This window comes from Acipenser ruthenus, chromosome 41 (genome assembly GCF_902713425.1).
Source record: "Acipenser ruthenus chromosome 41, fAciRut3.2 maternal haplotype, whole genome shotgun sequence".
Classification (NCBI taxonomy): domain Eukaryota; kingdom Metazoa; phylum Chordata; class Actinopteri; order Acipenseriformes; family Acipenseridae; genus Acipenser; species Acipenser ruthenus.
The window spans coordinates 8,005,548-8,027,412 of record NC_081229.1 but is presented as its reverse complement, the minus strand read 5'-3'; the positions used below and the strand labels follow the sequence as shown (position 1 = coordinate 8,027,412).

General features: G+C 40.8%; 2 protein-coding genes across 3 annotated transcripts in view; one reads left to right on the top strand and one right to left on the bottom strand.

The window, feature by feature from the left end:
- The window catches only part of LOC131709126 (zinc finger protein 664-like), a 31,110-nt gene extending 29,828 nt beyond the window's left edge, over positions 1–1,282 (bottom strand). The window contains exon 1 of the mRNA XM_059011072.1: positions 1,118–1,282. The gene's annotated coding sequence lies outside the window, so the exon portion shown is untranslated. The remainder of the gene's footprint in view (positions 1–1,117) is intronic.
- A 2,587-nt stretch (positions 1,283–3,869) lies between these two features.
- LOC131709125 (zinc finger protein 664-like) lies at positions 3,870–21,443 on the top strand. Of its 2 annotated transcripts, none has more exons than XM_059011070.1 (3): positions 3,870–4,226; positions 7,583–8,090; positions 19,319–21,443. In XM_059011070.1, exons 2-3 carry the CDS (start codon positions 7,610–7,612, stop codon positions 20,110–20,112), a joined length of 1,275 nt encoding a protein of 424 aa, XP_058867053.1. In that variant the 5' UTR covers positions 3,870–4,226; positions 7,583–7,609; the 3' UTR covers positions 20,113–21,443. The 2 variants fall into 2 exon arrangements, with proteins under 2 accessions (XP_058867053.1, XP_058867052.1); XM_059011069.1 differs by having other exon boundaries at positions 7,580–8,090.
- Positions 21,444–21,865: the final 422 nt, after the last annotated feature.

Below are 21,865 nucleotides of genomic sequence, written 5' to 3'. Positions count from 1 at the left end.
TTTTTGACGTCACACGGGTCAAGTTCTGGTACCAGTACCACATACCACCACTTTCTGGACCTACGCCAGTTTTCAGCCACTTCTTGTAGCGCGACACACTCTAAATACCTTTTGTCAAAATAACGTAAAACAACCGCGTCTATATCATTTAGTTTAAAACAACCGCGTCTATATCATTTAGTTTAAAACAACCGCGTCTGTATCATTTAGTTTAAAACAACCGCGTCTGTATCATTTAGTTTAAAACAACCGCGTCTATATCATTTAGTTTAAAACAACCGCGTCTATATCATTTAGTTTAAAACAACCGCGTCTATATCATTTAGTTTAAAACAACCGCGTCTGTATCATTTAGTTTAAAACAACCGCGTCTGTATCATTTAGTTTAAAACAACCGCGTCTATATCATTTAGTTTAAAACAACCGCGTCTGTATCATTTAGTTTAAAACAACCGCGTCTATATCATTTAGTTTAAAACAACCGCGTCTCTATCATTTAGTTTAAAACAACCGCGTCTGTATCATTTATCTGTATCATTATGGCACCTGCCATGAAAAAAAAATAACATTAAATAAAATAAAATAGAGTAATCAAGAACATTATGTTTTATAAAGTCATTAACACAGACAGACGTGCTTATTTCTCAGCGCGCAATGCGTTTCCATGTAGTTTATATTCAATATGAATCTACAATCACGTGTAGTTTCGTACAGTATCTGTTCAGTTCAGTCGGGATTTATCCCAGACACTAGGAGAGCATCGAGAGGTTGCGCGCATCCGAGTTCAGCAGGTTAAACCACATCAACACCGCGCTGACATTACTAGCTGCTCAAAACAAAAGGGAGATAATGCTAAGAGGATGGCTATTTAAATAACCATCGAATAGCCTATATGTAAATGGTTAACACATTAGTCGTATCAATTATTTAACAGTGTGTCCCGGTTTTGCGCTTTGGAAATCGTGTCACTCATATTGAGAATATCTCATACCTGTGCTGCACACAAAGCATGGACCGTGCTGAGATTTGAATGAACATTACCTTGTTCAGTCTGGCTCTCCCGCACCACTGCGTGGCAAACAAACTAAACCTAAATTAAAAACTAAATGTAACTTACCTTTTTTTTTATTGTCCACGCCTGCCAATAAATACAACTCTGCGGGGCTCGGTTGTTTTTTTAACGTCTGACGTTTGTTGTCGTTCTTATTCTCTTTGAAACGACGCTGTGTCTTTAAATGACTGCAGCAGACAAATTAACACGTCACTGAAGCGCTTATCAGCTGACTCGGTCACATGACAAGATTGTATTCCGTCGCGAACTGGAAAAAGAGAAAGTTACTATAAAAACGAACTGTTTTATAACTTATGAATGCATGTCCTTATTTTAGTGATCTGTATGGTTTGTGTTTATATTGAAGTTGTCACATGTTCACCAGGAATGTAATGTTAACTATAAGTAACATAATTAATTTGGAGTCAGTGATACCTCGAGAAAAATGCGCTGAGCCGATAGAGGCTTGTAACACTCGCAGCTGTACAGCGGTTCACATTGCAGTTAACATGGAAGTCTGTTTTTAATGCCTACCCCATCACTATTAAACATTGTACAGTATTAATCGAGATTACTCAGGACTTCAAGGTAATGTTGCATTTTACCCACTGAAAATACATTTTACTCTCTCTGTTAAAATTAGAGGGTACAATACTCCCAGACCCGGACCCTTCTCTGGAGCGCTGCGCAGTAGCGAACTACATCGAGAGGAGCAACTTCCTGGACTATGATATATTATTAATATTAAAAACTCTGCGAAAAAAACAAAAACATTGTTGGATTTTTTTCAGGTAGAGAATAAGCAAAGGGAAGTTTTTTGTACAGTCGTAACATTACAGTGAAAATTTAGGGCTGTAGTTCATGCATGCCCCAAGTTTGCATTTTTTTTTTTTAAATTTATTTATTCCTTAGCAGACGCCCTTATCCAGGGCGACTTACAATTGTCACATTATTTTTTACAGACAATTACATTATTTTCTACACATTATTTTTACATACAATTACCCATTTATACAGTTGGGTTTTTACTGGAGCAATCTAGGTAAAGTTTCTTGCTCAAGGGTACAGCAGCAGTGTCCCCCACCTGGGATTGAACCCACGACCCTCCGGGTCAGGAGTCCAAAGCCCTAACCACTACTCCACACTGCTGCCCATGAAAGCATGTACTGTATACTGTAAGTACACGTGACTTCAAGGTAATGTACATAATGTTGCATTGTACTCACAGTGTTTAAACTGGAGAGTAAATTACTCAATGACCCTAACCCTGATCTGGAGCGCTTTAATTAGTAACATGACCCAATGAAATTATTCAATGATCCTAACCCTGATCTGGAGAGCTGGGTTAGTCCAGAGCAGGCTTGAGGTACAGAGACTGAACTGTTCCCTCCCTCCATCCCTCACCCACCTAAGAGAAAGGGTGCTCCCTCCAGTCCAGGGCAGGCTTGAGGCTCGAAGGCTGAACAGCTCCCTCCCTCCATCCCTCACCCCCCTAAGAGAAAGGGTGTTCCCTCCAGTCCAGGGCAGGCTTGAGGCTCGAAGGCTGAACAGCTCCCTCCCTCCATCCCTCACCCCCCTAAGAGAAAGGGTGCTCCCTCCAGTCCAGGGCAGGCTTGAGGCACAGAGACTGAACTGCTCCCTCCCTCCATCCCTCACCCACCTAAGAGAAAGGGTGCTCCCTCCAGTCCAGGGCAGGCTTGAGGTACAGAGACTGAACTGCTCCCTCCCACTAATAAAACGAAAGAGTGCTCCCTCCTAGAGATGTGCGAACCAGTTCCTTTGAAACCGGGTACCCGGTCCCTGCTTTGGAACCAACAAACCGGATACAAACATTATGTTTTTAATAAAACTGATTATTAAAAACATTGATATCTGTCAAAAAAATACACTTAATAACTATAATTATTAAATGTAGGGTTCTTAGAAGAAAAAAAGGTCTGGAATGTACACACATTTATTTGAAAAAAAAGTATATAAATGATGGACATTGACGAAATGTTTTTGGTTTCTTTTTATTCACTCGATCATTCATCCTTGACCATGACACACTTGAGTGACTATGACTGAAGCATATTAATCACCTAATTAGTGAGACAGTTGACTGGACACTGGGTATGGAGTGATTTCAGCTGTTGAATTGCAAGCTTGAATAAAAGCAATAAAGAAAATCACAGAAAAAAAAGCTACATATCTGTCAAGAGAGCAGCACCTTCGTGCGATCGGGATATTGGAGGCTGGACGAGGGCAGCGTGCTGTGGCTCGCCGTCTTGGGTGCTCACAGCCAGCGATTTCAAACCTGGCGAGACGGTATAACCAGACACACTCTGTCAATGACAGGCCACCAACTGGGAGACCAAGAGTCACAACACCTGCCCAAGATCGACAGATCATTTTGCAGCATCTTCGTGATGTCAGTTGTTAATCAACACAATAAAAAGTCACTGCACCTGCTCTGAAACAGAGTTTGTCATTTTTCGATCACATCTAGTGCATTTTATACAAATATAAGTGATCATTTTCTTTTGATGCTCAAATATAAGTGATACGTTTCTTTTTACGTTCAGTATATTTATTACAGCATTTTTTAACGTTTATTTATTATTATTATTATTATTATTATTATTATTATTATTATTATATTTATTTCTCTGGAGAATAATCTCACTTTGATATGAAGGGATGATCGGATCTTCTTCAGATGGGCTTCGGGTGAAATGAATCTTCTGCACCTCATGGGCTCATTCACAAGACAACCCAAGCCAAACAAGACAAGATTTTAATTAACTAAAAATGTCATTTAACCCCAAGCCAATCGGGTCGTATTTTGTGTTTTTATAAATAGTTTTGGAACCGGAATCAGAATCGAAATACCCGGTTCCAATGACAGATAGGCGGTTCAGAACCGATTGTAAAAATCTCATCAAATGCACATCAGTAATCCTTCCTAAAGCAAAGTGACCGATTCCATTCTCACAGCAGCTTCAATGCGGAATACAAACCTGTCATGTGACCGAGCTAGCTCATAAGAGCTTCAGTGACGTACTAAAAGGGTGCCTGCCGCCGTCATTTGAGGCACAGCGTCGTTCCAAAGAGAATAAAAACAACAGTCAGAAGTTGTATTTAATTTATTTACATTCTGTTGCGCATCAGTTTGCAAGGCGTAGACGATAAAAAAGTAAGTTACACATTTTATTTTTTAAATTTCGTTTTAGTTACTGGTGTGGCAGTCAGAATATCAGGGCATGGCGGTCGGGCCTCAATGGTCTTTCCAATACAGACCTGTTTGTGCAGCGCAGGTATGAGATATTCTCGCTGTGGATATGCTTACTACACCGTACCACGGCTTAATGGGAGAATACAGCGCTATAGACCAGGGTGACGTTGTTTTGATATTGGATATTCGCAGTACACTGTATAATACTACAATTATAGTGCCAGCTTCAACCGCTCCTACCAAAAAAAACTAAACGCAGTACTTATTCAACATTTCAAATCCACGTTTTTTTTCAATGAAGTAAGTTTCATCACGTGGTGTTGCTGGGAAGGAGGATCAGAAATACATTGTAGACTGGCAGCGTGTGTTCTGTGAAGCAGGAGAGTTTTTAGAAATACATTCTAGACTGGCAGCGTGTGTTCTGTGAAGCAGGAGAGTGTTTAGAAATACATTCTAGACTGGCAGCGTGTGTTCTGTGAAGCAGGAGAGTGTTTAGAAATACATTCTAGACTGGCAGCGTGTGTTCTCTGAAGCAGGAGAGTGTTTAGAAATACATTCTAGACTGGCAGCGTGTGTTCTCTGAAGCAGGAGAGTGTTTAGAAATACATTCTAGACTGGCAGCGTGTGTTCTCTGAAGCAGGAGAGTGTTTAGAAATACATTCTAGACTGGCAGCGTGTGTTCTGTGAAGCAGGAGAGTGTTTAGAAATACATTCTAGACTGGCAGCGTGTGTTCTGTGAAGCAGGAGAGTGTTTAGAAATACATTCTAGACTGGCAGCGTGTGTTCTGTGAAGCAGGAGAGTGTTTAGAAATACATTCTAGACTGGCAGCGTGTGCTCTGTGAAGCAGGAGAGTGTTGAGAAATACATTCTAGACTGGCAGCGTGTGCTCTGTGAAGCAGGAGAGTGTTTAGAAATACATTCTAGACTGGCAGCGTGTGTTCTGTGAAGCAGGAGTGTGTTTTGAAATACATTCTAGACTGGCAGCGTGTGTTGTGAAGCAGGAGAGTGTTTAGAAATACATTCTAGACTGGCAGCGTGTGTTCTGTGAAGCAGGAGAGTGTTTAGAAATACATTGTAGACTGGCAGCGTGTGTTCTGTGAAGCAGGAGAGTGTTTAGAAATACATTCTAGACTGGCAGCGTGTGTTCTCTGAAGCAGGAGAGTGTTTAGAAATACATTCTAGACTCGCAGCGTGTGTTCTGTGAAGCAGGAGAGTGTTTAGAAATACATTGTAGACTGGCAGCGTGTGTTCTGTGAAGCAGGAGAGTGTTGAGAAATACATTCTAGACTGGCAGCGTGTGTTCTGTGAAGCAGGAGAGTGTTTAGAAATACATTGTAGACTGGCAGCGTGTGTTCTGTGAAGCAGGAGAGTGTTTAGAAATACATTCTAGACTGGCAGCGTGTGTTCTGTGAAGCAGGAGTGTGTTTTGAAATACATTCTAGACTGGCAGCGTGTGTTTTGTGAAGCAGGAGAGTGTTTAGAAATACATTGTAGACTGGCAGCGTGTGTTCTGTGAAGCAGGAGAGTGTTTAGAAATACATTCTAGACTGGCAGCGTGTGTTCTCTGAAGCAGGAGAGTGTTTAGAAATACATTCTAGACTCGCAGCGTGTGTTCTGTGAAGCAGGAGAGTGTTTAGAAATACATTGTAGACTGGCAGCGTGTGTTCTGTGAAGCAGGAGAGTGTTGAGAAATACATTCTAGACTGGCAGCGTGTGTTCTGTGAAGCAGGAGAGTGTTTAGAAATACATTCTAGACTGGCAGCGTGTGTTCTCTGAAGCAGGAGAGTGTTTAGAAATACATTCTAGACTGGCAGCGTGTGTTCTGTGAAGCAGGAGAGTGTTGAGAAATACATTCTAGACTGGCAGCGTGTGTTCTGTGAAGCAGGAGAGTGTTTAGAAATACATTGTAGACTGGCAGCGTGTGTTCTGTGAAGCAGGAGAGTGTTGAGAAATACATTCTAGACTGGCAGCGTGTGTTCTGTGAAGCAGGAGAGTGTTTAGAAATACATTCTAGACTGGCAGCGTGTGTTCTGTGAAGCAGGAGAGTGTTGTTCAGTGAGCTTGTGTGTAGTAGTGGAATACAAGTGCATGTCTTGTGCTTTGTTCAAATTTGCAAACCAGCTAGCTGAGGCTGGGAAGGAACAGCATTTGCTAAATCAGAGGGCTGCCTTTCCAAAACGTTTGTGATAAGCATTTAGTGTGTAACGTGACATGCATTGCAAAACCTTCAAGAAAATGCGGGTATGTAGATCTGTTAAGATAATCAAAGGAACATGTAAGGTTTATGAAGTGTGGTAATACTGTAGCATCAAGGACTACCTATTGTAATCAGATTTTTGCCTAAGCGATGCCCTCACAGTTTAGTTTGACACAGTTTAGTCCTGTGTTGCGTGTTGTGTTCTTGTTGTAGCACACGTCTTGTCAGCATGTTAACACAGCTGATGTGTTGTGCTCCATGCTGTTGTACACACAGTGTGTAAATGTGGAGAATAATAAGCAGAATGGCAAGTAATAAATCAGATATTATTAAAAATAACTGTTTGTCCAAAATAACTACTGATGGAAGAGTCACATGTTTAATTACAATTGGAAAACATGAAAACGATTTGAAATGTGGCTGGAAGAAATCAACATCTTTATGTGGGGTAGCAGCAAAGAGTCTGCTAGCAAACATGCCAGCAATCGCCTGGGGCTGAATACCTTGTTTAAAAATAATCGTAAAGGGGTAATAGAGCAAGTTCTGGGCAAAAAAGTCACTATAAAAGTGAAAGAAAGAAGCAAAGATTCAGCGCTACAATGTGTAAATAAATCCTGTTCGCCTGGGGGGTGTATCAGCTTCATCCTCCGTCTCGATTACCTGCCTGTCACTCAGCAGCGAATCCACGCACCCACACAGCACACAGGCATCAATACCCTGTGTCTTATAAACAAGGGATTTAGGGGAGCCCCCTAATAAAAGCTGAATCTCAAAGCAATAATAATAGTCATTGTTATAGATGTGTATAATGGCCTTTAAAACAGGATTCATTTACATATTCTCCCTTCTATGATCCCATCGCAGCCGCATACGTGACACATTACTGTATATAGAATGGTTAAATGTGTATCTTTTTCAACCGTTCAAATGGTATTATAAACTTATTACAATACATTCTGTGCTCCTTCAATAGTAAAGCCACTCCTGCTACTGCCAGAGTTTGTCTGTCTCTTGATAGCCCTTAACCTTCGACAGAACACCTCATGGAAGATGATAAATATAAAAAAAGATTAATAGCACTGTATTTAAATAAAATAAATACTTTTCTTTTTCCAGCAGCTACTAAACATAATCCCGTATGCTGCCATGGACAGTGTGGAGATGGAATCTGTCCAGATTAAAGAGGAGCTCCCTGAACTTGAACTTATCCCCATTAGAGTGGAGTTCTCTGGGCTGGCTTCCCTCCCCATTAAACAGGAGCTCTGTGAGATGCAATGTGACAGCAGTCAGCCAGAGGTCTGTGAGATTAAAGCTGAGCACAATGAATTGGAGATCCCCCAGACAGAAGAACCCCTTCCTGTGAAACAAGAAGAGGTGCTGGAAACTGTCTGTATTAAACAGGAGCCCCGTGAAGTAGAGTTTGACCACATGGAACCAGTGACGGAAGAATCAGAGGACTTCAAACCAAACATCCCTGAGCTGGAGCCTGTACGCCTGCGAGAGTGTAGCGTGGTGCTGGAGAGAATCTGCGTGAGAGAGCAAGGCGCTGGAGAGGAAGGCTCTCCCAACAGCATGCAAGGAGGTGGAAAGGAAGACGGGCGCTCCCATTCAGAATGCAGTCTAGCAGGTGAGTGACTCCCAGTAGCTGTGACATTGTCATTCTAGATTGCGTGAAATCCACAGTGTGGTTGAGAGGGAGGGAGCTTATTGGTTAGATTACTTTAGAACATAATAACATAAGAAATTCTAGAACGAGAAAAGGCCATTCGGCCCACCTATGCTCGCTTGCTTAATGCAAGCATGGTCCGTTAACACTCAGGAGAGGTAAAACCATTTAGTTATTAGGGAAATTAAACCTCTGGGAGACCATGGCTAAACAGAGCGCCCCTCCTCCAGATGGCTAGCTAAAGGTCTTATCATGATCACAAGGAAGGTTATACAGTGTTGTTCATGACAGCATCCAGTCTATTCTTGAAGGATTCGATAGTCTCTTCTATAGCCTGTTCCAATGGTTCAGCACCCTCTCTGTGAAAAAGCTCCTTCTCCCCTTGGTTCTGAATTGACAATTTTAAATACCTCTATTAAATCACCTCTGGCTCTCCTTCTTTCTAGGCTCTACAGATTCAGCTCTTTCAGTCTATCTTCATATGACATGCCCTTCAGTCCTGGAATTAATCATGTTGCTCTCTGTACTCTCTCCAATGCCTCAATGTCTTTCTTATGATAAGGGGACCAGAACTGGACACACTATCCTAGGTGTGGTCGTACCAGTGCATTGTATAATTAATATAACTTCTCTTGATTTGAATTCAACTGTCTTGAATATATAACCTAACATTCTATTTGCCTTGTTTATAGCTTCTTTAGAGATTCATGCACTACGACCCCCAAGTCCTTTTCATGCATAGCCTCCTCTATTTCGTTACTGTTCGTGTTATACTTGACTCTAATGTTTTTGTTCCCTATGTGCAAGACTTTGCATTTATTCACATTAAATTTCATGCGTCAGCCCAAGCTTGAATCTTGTTTAAATCTCTTTGTATTATTAAAGTTTCTGATTGGGAGTTGGCTACCCCTCCCGGTTTTGTGTCGTCTGCACTTGGTCCAAGTCATTTATATAGATTAAGAATAGCAATGGTTCCAGTACTGATCCCTGTGGTACCCCACTTGTTATGTTACTCCAGTTTGATGACTGGCCTCTAATTATAACTCTCTGCTTCCTATCTTGTAACCAGTTATGAATCCATGCAGCTACTTTACCATTTATTCCTATTGATTTAATCTTTAGATATAGTCTTTCCTGCAGTACTTTGTCAAATGCCTTTTGAAAATCTAAGTAGATGATGTCATACGCACTATCCTAGTCCACTCTAGTAGTCGCCTCCTGACAAAAATCTAGTAAATTAGTTAATCAAGATCTCCCCTTCCTAAAGCCATGCTGGCTGTCTCCTATAATGTTGTTACTATATAAATATTCCTCCATTTTGGTCCTTATTATAGTTTCCATGATTTTACATAAACTTATAGGTCTGTAGATCCCAGGGTCAAATTGATCTCCCTTTTTAAATATAGGAACAACATTGCCAATTTTCCAGTCCAGTGGGATGGCTCCATTACTTATAGATGTATTGAATATGTAACATATTGGTTTAAAAATCTGTTCTCTAGTTTCCCTGAGGACTCCTGGACAGATTCCTTCGGTCCCTGAGGATTTGTTTATTTTCAGTGCTGCTAGTTCCCTTAGTGCTTCATTCTCTTCTATAGCAAACTCTGGTAATGATGTTTGTGCACATTCTGTTAACCTTGGTATATTGTATAAATCCTCCTTTGTAAATACTTGTACAAAGTATTGATTAGGTACATCTGTGATTTGGTTGTCTTTAGTCACTAAATCACCACTGCTGTAAACTAATGACTTCCTCTTTCAGTTTCCTTTTAGCATTAACACCCTTTTGGATTAAGTTTATTTTCTGCCACTGCTTGTCTCTCTAATTTCCTTTTCACTCTCCTAGTCTGCTTTTTAAAGTCTCTACAGGCCTCCCTGTATTCTATTTGTGAGGCTGCTCCCTTTGATTTAGTATATATATATATATATATATTTTTTTTTTTTCATACCCAGCTTAGTAGATTGATTTACCCATCGTGGTTTATTTTTCTCATTTTTGGGATATGTGTCCTGCATTTCTAACATTATATCCCTAAATGTAATCTAGTTGTTTTCAGCTTCATTATCTCTTAGTATTCTATCCCAGTCTGTGTTTAGAAGCTCCTCTTGCATTCCTTTGTAATCTGCTCTCCTGAAATTGTAAACCGTTGTCATTGATTTATATACTGCCTTTGATTTATTTACTACAAACTTCATCATATTCTGGTCGCTTATTCCTAGTGGTTCCATCACCTGTAAGTTGTGTATCCTTGCTTCCCCGTTTGTTAATACCAAATCTAGACATGAATTGTCTCTAGTCAGGGCATTCACCATTTGTGTTAAGAATCAATCTTACACTAACTCTATCATTCCCATGTCTGAACTGCTGTCTGACGTCGTGTGGTCCCAGTTTGTTTGGGAAATTGAAGTCTCCCATAATTCGGGTGACCCCTTCCTTCCTTCCTTACTTACCTATTTTTTAGATGCTTGTATATAAGTTTTCACTTAGTGATCCATCAGAACTTGGGGGCCTATAACAGACTTCCACTATTAAACCTTTAGATTTCATTTCAGTTCATTGAATCCACATTGATTCATTGTTGTTACCATCACTTTCCAGTATTTCCCATTCTAAGTCATTTTTAATGTATGTTGCGACCCTTATCGTGTCTCTTTCCTAGCTAACCTATATCCTTCCATGTTATACTCGTCTCCATCATTTGGAGTTATGCATTGTTTTTTTTACTGTATATCATGTATTATGCATTTCTCTGTATTTAATGTATTATGGATTTTCTTGCTGTTACTGCATCTAGTAAAGCGCTTTGTGATGGTGGTCCACTGTGAAAGGCACTATATAAAATAAAGATTGATTGATTGATTGATTTGTAGTTTTTGATAAGCACATCCTTTCTTTCAAGAGATCGCTCGCTGTGTGGACGATTAGACATGTATTTGCTGTTCAACAACTGCACAATTCAGAATGGAGCTGGCTGGACATGGTAGTGTATACACAACATCAGACAGAAGGGACAGATTCCAGAATAGCCAGGCTCTGGATTGTAGAGGGGATCACACCATTCATTTCAATAGGGATTTGATTGGGACCCCAAAATCATACCGAATTAGAATGCTGGTTTGTAGAGGGGCTGGATTAGACAGGGCTCTACAGCTATGGACAAAAGCTTTGCATCTCCTACAATTGTAGGATTGAGGTAGCATTTAAAAAAATATATAAACATTATTTAGACCTTTCATTTAGCATCATGTAATCAAAGAAACGACATATTGCAAAATTCTACCAGAAGCCTGAAGGCAGGATTTTCAAAAGGTTGTAAATGATAACTCCAGTGTTAATCAGCAGATTGGTATATAGCATTGATTTTGGTGTTTTCACGTGGTTGTTATGTCTATTTCGTTATTAAATAACCACGCTAATGTGATTTTCAAAATTCTTGATTTACTAAATATTGAGCAGTGCTTCTTGCAACTATTTCTTTTGTTTGCGTGAGAATGTAAAAGCAAAGTTAATTGTCATAATTTATCAGGAGTTAATTTGCATTGGAAAAGGAGGGTTTTAATTAACGAAACAGAATATAACTCGCCTTGAAACAAAATTTAACAGACTGCAGCTGTGACACCGATGATACAGAGAGAGAGTGTACAGGACCAGAGTAAATTTCTTACAGACTACCTAGATAATTCAATATTTGCAGTTATGAAAATATTTTAGCCTTTTCTATACCTGTGGTTATGAATGATATTTATTCACTTGTTTTAATCATGTGTGACCTCACGGAACATGTGTTGTATTGCTATAATGATATTCTGTTATTTGCACCCAGTGTAATGTTACCACTGTACCAAGAAATGATCAATGCAGCTGAACTCTGCATACGTACAATACATGACAGCTGACCTCTACTGTAGATTTTATTTGAATTCTACAAATAGAAACCTAAGAGTAAATAATGAGATCTTGACATAGGAAACAGCGTATTAGATATTACAATAGTTTCCTGAGGGGATTGTGGATTTGCTTGGCTTTTAACACCTGTGTCTAATCTGCACAAGAACACAGAACAGGCGTATGAGGACACACAGATCCACTAGGAATGTGATCGAGATCATTCACATGGATTTTGCCTGATTTGTAATGTTGTCAGACCCCCCCCCACACACACACTTCATGTGTGTGTGTATATATATATACAGACGTGCTCAAAATTGTTGGTACCCCTCCACAAAAAATGAAGAATGCACAATTTTCTCTGAAATAACTTGAAACTGACAAAAGTAATTGGCATCCAAGATTGTTTATTCCATATTTAATAGAAATCAGACTTTGCTTTTGATTTTTTATTCAACATAATATTGTAAATCATAAAACAAATGAAAATGGCATGGACAAAAATGATGGGACCGCTAACCTAATATTTTGTTGCACAACCTTTAGAGGCAATCACTGCAATCAAACGTTTTCTGTAGCTCTTATTGAGACTTCTGCACCTGTTAACAGGTAGTTTGGCCCACTCTTCCTGAGTAAACTGCTCCAGCTGTCTCAGGTTTGATGGGTGCCTTCTCCAGACTGCAAGTTTCAGCTCTTTCCATAGATGTTCGATAGGATTCAGATCAGGACTCATAGAAGGCCACTTCAGAATAGTCCAATGTTTTGTTCTTATCCATTCTTGGGTGCTTTTAGCTGTGTGTTTTGGGTCATTATCCTGTTGGAGGACCCATGACCTGCGACTGAGATAGAGCTTTCTGACACTGGGCAGTACGTTTCGCTCCAGAATGCCTTGATAGTCTTGAGATTTCATTGTGCCCTGCACATATTCAAGGCACCCTGTGCCAGGTGCAGCAAAGCAGCCCCAAAACATAACCGAGCCTCCTCCATGTTTCACTGTAGGTATGGTGTTCTTTTCTTTGAAAGCTTCATTTTTTCGTCTGTGAACATAGAGCTGATGTGACTTGCCAAAAAGCTCCAGTTTTGACTCATCTGTCCAAAGGACATTCTCCCAGAAGGATTGTGGCTTGTCAATATGCATTTTAGCAAATTCCAGTCTGGCTTTTTTATGTTTTTCTTTCAAAAGTGGAGTCCTCCTGGGTCTTCTTCCATGGAGCCCACTTTCGCTCAAAAAGCAACGGATGGTGCGATCAGAAACTGACGTACCTTCACCTTGGAGTTCAGCTTGTATCTCTTTGGCAGTTATCCTTGGTTCTTTTTCTACCATTCGCACTATCCTTCTGTTCACTCTGGGGTCGATTTTCCTCTTGCGGCCGCGCCCAGGGAGGTTGGCTACAGTTCCATGGACCTTAAACTTCTTAATAATATTTGCAACTGTTGTCACAGGAACATCAAGCTGCTTGGAGATGGTCTTGTAGCCTTTACCTTTACCATGCTTGTCTATTATTTTCTTTCAAATCTCCTCAGACAACTCTCTCCTTTGCTTTCTCTGGTCCATGTTCAGTGTGGTGCACACAATGATACCAAACAGCACAGTGACTACTTTTCTCCATTTAAATAGGCTGAATGACTGATTACAAGATTGGAGACATGTGTGATACTAATTAAAGAAACTAATTAGTTTGAAATATCACTATAATCCAATTATTTATTATCTTTTCTAAGGGGTACCAACAAATGTGTCCAGACCATTTTAGAATATCTTTGTAGAATAAGCAATAATTCATCTCTTTTCACAGCTTCTTTGCTTTATTCAATGACATACCAAAGGCATGCAAGTATACATGATAAAATAGCTTTTAATTTCATCACTTTTCAGGAGGAATGAAGCATTATTTCAATGAGCTGTAAGGGTACCAACAAATTTGAGCACGTCTGTGTGTGTATATATATATATATATATATATATATATATATATAATATTCATCAGTGCTCTCATTTCATCCTTTGGGGTAAACCCAAGGTTCTATTAGTCTCCGTCCACAAAATGGTGCCAGCCATACCCACTTTTACTGATAAACACTCAAGATGAATTTTACAGCCCACAACAATCCCCACAGCAACTACAGGCAAATTAGGAAGTGCAAAATATTCATTTGTGTATTCATTTAGTGCACTAATGCTGATCCCATATCAAACTGAAATGTGCACCTCCTTCAGTTTGCTATGTGGTTAACCGCATTCAGCACGCACCCTTTTAAAATTAACATTTTTCTTTTTTTCATTTCACTGCCCTTCACCAAACAAAGGTACTGAGACCCTGCAGACCGCGTCTCAACAGCTGTGTGTGTTTTCTCCTTGCATTGTTGTTTTTGTTAAACAGTCCATGTGTTTTTTATTTTATTATTTTTTTTAATTTGGAATCTCCAATTATTTCTTATTTTCTCCCCAGTTTGGTAAGCCCAATTACTGTTTATTTCAACCCGGCTCACCGCTGCCAAGCCCGATTGCCCAGTATATTTCTCTTCTCTCTCGTGAAAAGGTCATCCAATAGTCTGTGAGTTTCTTCACCAAACCCACAGGTTTTGGCTGTTCCAGAATGCAAGTGAGACCCCAGGTCTTCCATGACGTTGAGCGCTGAGACAGCAGTAGGGCGGTGGGTACCCTCAAAGATGGTCAGGACTGTGTCAGTTTGGGGCTTCAGATATGAAAGCTGTCTTAAATTTCAGAAAGTCTTGTTTCTCCTGACTGTTAAGTAATGTCAGAAGGTTTCACAGCCTCTGGTGATGATTTCTGTTTTTCAAAAAAGTCCTGGTAGTGCTCATTGTGCTCTACATGGTATTTTACTGCCTGAAACCAGCTATTCTGTCTTGTATGTACTGCTTCAGGGGGGACCTATGTGTTGTGCACATCTATGGACTTAAGAAAAGCAACCCATCTTTTCTTTCTGGCTGGCTTTAAGAAAGCAGATTTCATCCAAGGAACTAAAGATGCCACATCGCTAAAGAAGTGACAGTGCCATGTCTCGCCTATCAGATTGAATATGTGACAGACGTGTCACGTGTACACTGGTGGGCATGACGCATGTCAGTGCTTCTCTGTGTGCTTTGATACAGTGTGCTGCATCATCAGTCACAACTGTCCAAACATCACTGAGGCTGAGCTGGATCCTATTCATTGCCTCAAACAGCTTGTGAGAATGTGTGGTGGTTGCAGCTCTCCATGAAGATGACATCAGTCAGGTAGTACTGGTCTGGGAAAAAAAATCTGTTGTCATAATTTTTCTACTTCAGTTTTTTTACTGGAGGATATCATTAAACAAACTTCAGTAATGGGAAGGAAAAACATCCCTAACTTATAGTAAGTCCATGTTATGTTTATTATACAGGTGCAATATTACAAGACCATTACATTTCCTGATACATATTAAATAAAAACGCTTGATTAACGAGCATTTTATAGAATAGCTCCAAAATCTCAATGTGATGCTTTGTTATTTTTGTATAGGCAATTTTAAAGGGTTACTGCATCTTAAAGGACTCATTGGACCGTAATCAAAGTTAGAGAAGTGTAGCAATGAGATCTTCCGAGTTTTAGCGTCCAAATTAAATCTTCATTAGTTTGTAATCCACAAGGGAAAGACAGCAGCAGTGCAGTGAATCATAAAAGCATGTTCAGTGAAACAGAACGAGTTCGTTCTCTCGGACCTAAGTAAACCTGATCATAACCAAACTTTCTTTCTTTTCAAGCGCTAATACAAACTATTGATGAAGAAAAATAACAAACAAGCGACAGTCCCTCCCAGCAGACTGTATGTGAACTTGCCTCACGCACAGGGCTACCCTGGGTCCTAAAGACAGGGATTGTAGTAACCACACACCGGCCATGACTTTTGCAGACATTAAAGGTTTGCTCACAAGGTTTTTTTTTTTTACTCATGTATTAGTAAATACGGTAGTTTTTAATTTAAAACGAAAGTGACACGTGTTAGCTCTTGCGTGTGTCATTCGGTGCAGCACAGAATCCAGAATCCTGCAGCTTTGCAGTTTTCTGCTTGAAATGTTTCTGCTGAAGCGCTGTGGCTAGCTTCAAGATGAAATCTCTCATACTGATATTTTCCCCGGTGCATTCCTTGTACAAAAAGAAGGAATTGATGGCTGCCAGGTCCAGCAGAGATAACAACAGGCTTGTGTAATATATATATATATATACGGACAACCGCATCACTTTCATGCACGCAGAGTCATTTAAATTTGAAAACCTCAACCCATCAGAATGACTCTGTGGCTAGTGTTAAGGTGGTACACATGAATACAATATTGTATCGAGCCCTGGTCTCGAGGCTCACAGCAGGAGATGGAGAGGGGATTCCGGTGTTATGCAGATTTCTGTACCCCCATAGAATTCTGTACCCCTTAGATTTGATGCCTGGGTAGATTCAGATCGCTATACGTGAACGCTTGATGTTTCTGAACAGTACTTACATGTAATAAAATTAAAATGTGTTTTAAAAGAAATACAGTTTTATAAGGTTACTTTTAATCAAGGGTTTCGTGTATTCAGCAATGCAGGAGGCTGAGCGTACTGTAGAAAATCAGTGGTGTTAAATGTGTTGTTTTATTTTGCTACAGGATTAGTTTGGTCTTGTTTTCAATATTTGTTGCAAGCTGCAGCAGAACTCAATGGTAGTGCTTGAGAACACAGCGGGACTCGGGCACAGGAATATCACACATCCACATCCAGCTTTGATGACATGGTCCGCGCCCAACAGCGGCTCACCACACACACACACACACACCCACACCAACAAAAGAAAAAATAGATGTAGTCATTAGGCTTTGGTGTGGCTGAATTCCTCTGTGATAAATGAGGGATCCAACATTTGAGATCCGGATCTTCAGCCAAATACGAACACTGTTGAAGCAGGAAAGGTCATTCAAAATGATCTAGACAGCATTCAGAATTGGGCAGACACATAGCAAATGAAATTTAATAGAGAAAAGTGTAAAGTATTGCATGCGGGCAATAAAAATGTGCATTATAAATATCATATGGGAGATAGTGAAATTGAAGAAGGGAACTATGAAAAAGACCTAGGAGTTTATGTTGACTCAGAAATGTCTTCATCTAGACAATGTGGGGAAGCTATAAAAAAGGCTAACAAGATGCTCGGATATATTGTGAGAAGTGTTGAATTTAAATCAAGGGAAGTAATGTTAAAACTCTACAATGCATTAGTAAGACCTCACCTAGAATATTGTGTTCAGTTCTGGTCGCCTCGTTACAAAAAGGATGTTGCTGCTCTAGAAAGAGTGCAAAGAAGAGCAACCAGAATTATCCCGGGTTTAAAAGGCGTGTCGTATGCAGACAGGCTAAAAGAATTGAATCTATTCAGTCTTGAACAAAGAAGACTATGCGGAGATCTGATTCAAACATTCAAAATCCTAAAAGGTACAGACAATGTCAACCCAGGGGACTACTTTGACCTGAAAAAAGAAACAAGGACTAGGGGTCACAAATGGAGGTTAGATAAAGGGGCATTCAGAACAGAAAATAGGAGGCACTTTTTTACACAGAGAATTGTGAGGGTCTGGAACCAACTCCCCAGTAATGTTGTTGAAGCTGACACCCTGGGATCCTTCAAGAAGCTGCTTGATGAGATTCTGGGATCAATAAGCTACTAACAACCAAACGAGCAAGATGGGCTGAATGGCCTCCTCTCGTTTGTAAACTTTCTTATGTTCTTATGTTCTTATGTTCAAATCAAGCTGTGTAGGCTGCTTTTCTGTTCGTGAGTGCTGTATGTCTCCCCTTGATTTTTCTCAGCCTTCTTTATTTTTATTCATGTTCCTCCTGTTTTGCTTATGGAATTTTTCGTGGTCTAATATATTTCATCGCATTATTAATACTTGCCAGTTTTCTTACATGTTTATTTACTGTAGAGCCGGTACATGTGATTTTTGTGTTACGTGTCAAGCTATTTATGTAAAGGACTTCACAAAGTAATGTTATGAAGTGTTATCATGGTTCATACACCTCCGCACTGCAGCCCAGTGCTATACCGCTGTACAAGTGAAGGGTATTATTATTGGGTCTCTCATTCCTGAGCACCGCATCACCACTGCACCTGTGCACTACAAACCACTTGGCCACAAGCTGATTATGCATTCTCATTATGTGTGTGTGCGTGTGTGTGTTAGTTTGGAGCCTCCCCGCATGTACAGAATCTGTGCACATCGGTGCTTCATGCTCTACTGCCAAAGGGCTTTTAGTTTGTTTGTCTGATTGTTTGTTTTGATTCCGCGGTTCCGTCTGTGTTCTCAGATTTCATAGGGCCCTGCTTACTACCCCATCCAAAAAAATGACAAAATGCACACTTTTAAATGAAGTATGCACAGAACAGATATTTCCATTCTTCATTTCCATTTGGCTGCTGCTCGCTGGTGGGAGAGCCGTCTCCCTGCACGCTAGTTTCCAAAACAGTGAATTCTGCTTCCATTCGTTTCTATTCAGCTCATTTAACATACATTTTGATTGAGTTCCCCTTATCTAGTCATTGAGACAGGAAGTGATGTACATGACCTGCGACAATTAAGCTTTTTAATGAGAAATGCGTTCATTAACGATCTCACTCAATTTCAAAGCATTAACGGATTGATTTAATTAACAAATTTCATTTGAAAACCACTTGCTACTAAAGCTGTCGTTACTATACCGCAAGTTCAATACAATAACACTGGTGTTTGAAAATCCTGCCCGTAAACCCTGCATGTGTAATGTAATGCTATGGCATGGGGCTGCACATTTCTAATGCACCGTGATGTATATCTGTACAACAATAAACAAGATGATTCCAAACAGAGAGAGGGAGGGAGCCGTTCCAGTCTCCAAGCACATCATTGACAGCTGATGCGGATTACACTGCAGTTCAGTGTATGCATCTGTACAGACCCCAAGATTAGAAAAAAACTCATAAAATACCATCATGAGAAAGATAGCTATAATTATAATCTAATGCTGAGGAGAAATATATAGTGTAGGGTTTGTCAGGGGAACTAGACCTGAAACATTACTTCGAATTGCAGTGTGTTTGGGGAAATAGAGGGTTAGGGACTCTGCTTTTGCACAAAGTAAAGGCTTTAAATTTATCTTTGCTATTAAGTTTATCTTTGCTTTTTAAACTGGTGTAACCCAAAGCCCCACAGCTGAAATTCACGTGCTTTAATCCACTTCACCACCTAGCCACATGCCCTAAGCCTACAAGCAGTCCCTCTTACTTTCTTTCCTGTTCATATTTTCCAGGTTCCAGTCCAGCAGCTAAAGCGAGGGCGGGCGCTGGAGAATATCCTGACTGTGGGAAAGGTTTCACCCAGTTAGGAAACCTGAAAACAAACCAGCGAATTCACACAGGAGAGAAACCGTATCACTGCTTTGACTGTGGGAAGAGTTTCAGTGTGTTACAAAACCTTCAAACACACCAGCGAATTCACACTGGAGTGAAACCGTATCGCTGCTCTGACTGTGGGAAGAGTTTCAATGTGTTACAAAACCTGATAAGACACCAGCGAATTCACACAGGAGAGAAACCATATCGCTGCTCTGACTGTGGCAAGAGTTTCAATCAGTTAGGACACCTGAAAACACACCAGCGAATTCACACAGGAGAGAAACCGTATCACTGCTTTGACTGTGGGAAGAGTTTCAACATCTTAGAAAATCTTCAAACACACCAGCGAATTCACACAGGAGAGAAACCATATCGCTGCTCTGACTGTGGCAAGAGTTTAAATCAGTTAGGACACCTGAAAACACACCAGCGAATTCACACTGGAGTGAAACCGTATCGCTGCATTGACTGTGGAAAGAGTTTCAGTCACACACAATCCCTGAAAAGACACCAGCGAATTCATACAGGAGAGAAACCGTATTGCTGCTCTGACTGTGGAAAGAGTTTCAATGTGTTACAAAACCTGAAAACACACCAGCGAATTCACACTGGAGAGAAACCGTATTTGTGCTCTGACTGTGGAAAGAGTTTCAATGTGTTACAAAACCTGAAAACACACCAGCGAATTCATACAGGAGAGAAACCCTAAGGACCATGTTCATTCAGAAAAAAACATTACATTATGAGTTCCTGTGTAATTAGTGTTTTGTGTATCGCTCTTAAGAGCATGCATTTGAAATGGTAAAAATGCTCTTCAGCTCTCTTGCACTCTGATTGTGTCACAAAGTGGGCAGAGACACGGACACGTCACAAGAGGCTTCTCTGCTGTCAGTTTAACTCAGGCTGTCAATGCAGTCAGTGCCTGGGAGCGGGAATATGCAGAAAGGAAACTATTCTGCACCTCATCTGATGGACGAGTCAGGAGAAATTGATAACTCAGTGTGGGCAATGAGTTTCAGGGTTTAGCATTTAAACTGCATAGACTTGAAAATAAATACATTGATGGAACGAGTATCCCGACCCCGGTATGTAGCATCCCAGAGACAAGACTGCACCGTCCTTACTGGACAACCGCCTGGAGGGTTTGTCTTGTAAATTCATCACGATTCTAGAACTAATGAAAAATGATAGTGTTGCAATGATTGAATATTTTGCAATGTGCATTGTCCATGCTTTTATTTTACCCTGCTTTTGTAAACTGCACCATGTAATACAAGTGTAGCACGCATGTGTATGGGTCATAGGTACAGAAACTCAGACAGGTTCTACCCTGGCTTTTTCTTGCTCTTTTGCAGTGTTGGACCATAAGAATATGAGCTTTGGCAGCCCTGAATAAACAAGATCGGGAAATTACTAGCTGCTCAAAACAAAAGGAAGATAATACTAAAAGTGAGAGTTTGACTATTTAAATAATCTATATTTAAATTGTTAACAAATGAGTCGTATATTATTTAACAATGTGTCCCGGTTTTGAGCTATGGAAATCGTGTCACCCATATTGCGAGTATCACCTACCTGTGCTGCACACAAAGCATGGACCGTACTGAAAACCTGTGGCTAACAGTAATACAGCTGCAGGCAGAGGATTTCTGTCACAGGTTTGAGTTGTAATGGAAATTGAATCGGCCAGTGTGTCGCATTGTCCACGCCTTGCGCAACAAAATGTAAATACATTAAATACAACTCTGCGGGGCTCGATCGGGCTGTTTTTATTTGAAACGACGCCGTGTCTTAAATCACTGCACCGGGCACCCTTTTAGTACGTCACTGAAGCTCTTATGAGCTACCTCGGTCACATGACAAGTATTATGTATTATGAATTGAAGCGAGGGTTAGTCTTGAATGAGGCAGATGTGTAAGTATATGCTGTAAACCCGTCTCTTTGTTAGGAGGGAGAACTCTTTCTGTTTCTTAGTGGGAGGGAGCAGTTCAGTCTCTGTGCCTCAAGCCTGCCCTGGACTGGAGGGAGCACCCTTTCTCTAGGGGGGTGAGGGATGGAGGGAGGGAGCAGTTCAGTCTCTCTGCCTCAAGCCTGCCCTGGACTGGAGGGAGCACCCTTTCTCTTAGGGGGGGTGAGGGATGGAGGGAGGGAGCAGTTCAGTCTCTGTGCCTCAAGCCTGCCCTGGACTGGAGGGAGCACCCTTTCTCTTAGGAGGGTGAGGGATGGAGGGAAGGAAGGAGCAGTTCAGTCTCTGTGCCTCAAGCCTGCCCTGGACTGGAGGGAGCACCCTTTCTCTTAGGGGGGTGAGGGATGGAGGGAGGGAGCAGTTCAGTCTCTGTGCCTCAAGCCTGCCCTGGACTGGAGGGAGCACCCTTTCTCTAGGGGGGTGAGGGATGGAGGGAGGGAGCAGTTCAGTCTCTGTGCCTCAAGCCTGCCCTGGACTGGAGGGAGCACCCTTTCT

Coding starts and splice junctions, on each gene's coding strand:
- LOC131709125 (XM_059011070.1), top strand. CDS start 7,610: ATGGACAGTGTGGAGATGGAATCTGTCCAGATTAAAGAGGAGCTCCCT. Junction 8,091..19,318: donor TTCAGAATGCAGTCTAGCAG/GTGAGTGACTCC, acceptor CATATTTTCCAG/GTTCCAGTCCAGCAGCTAAA.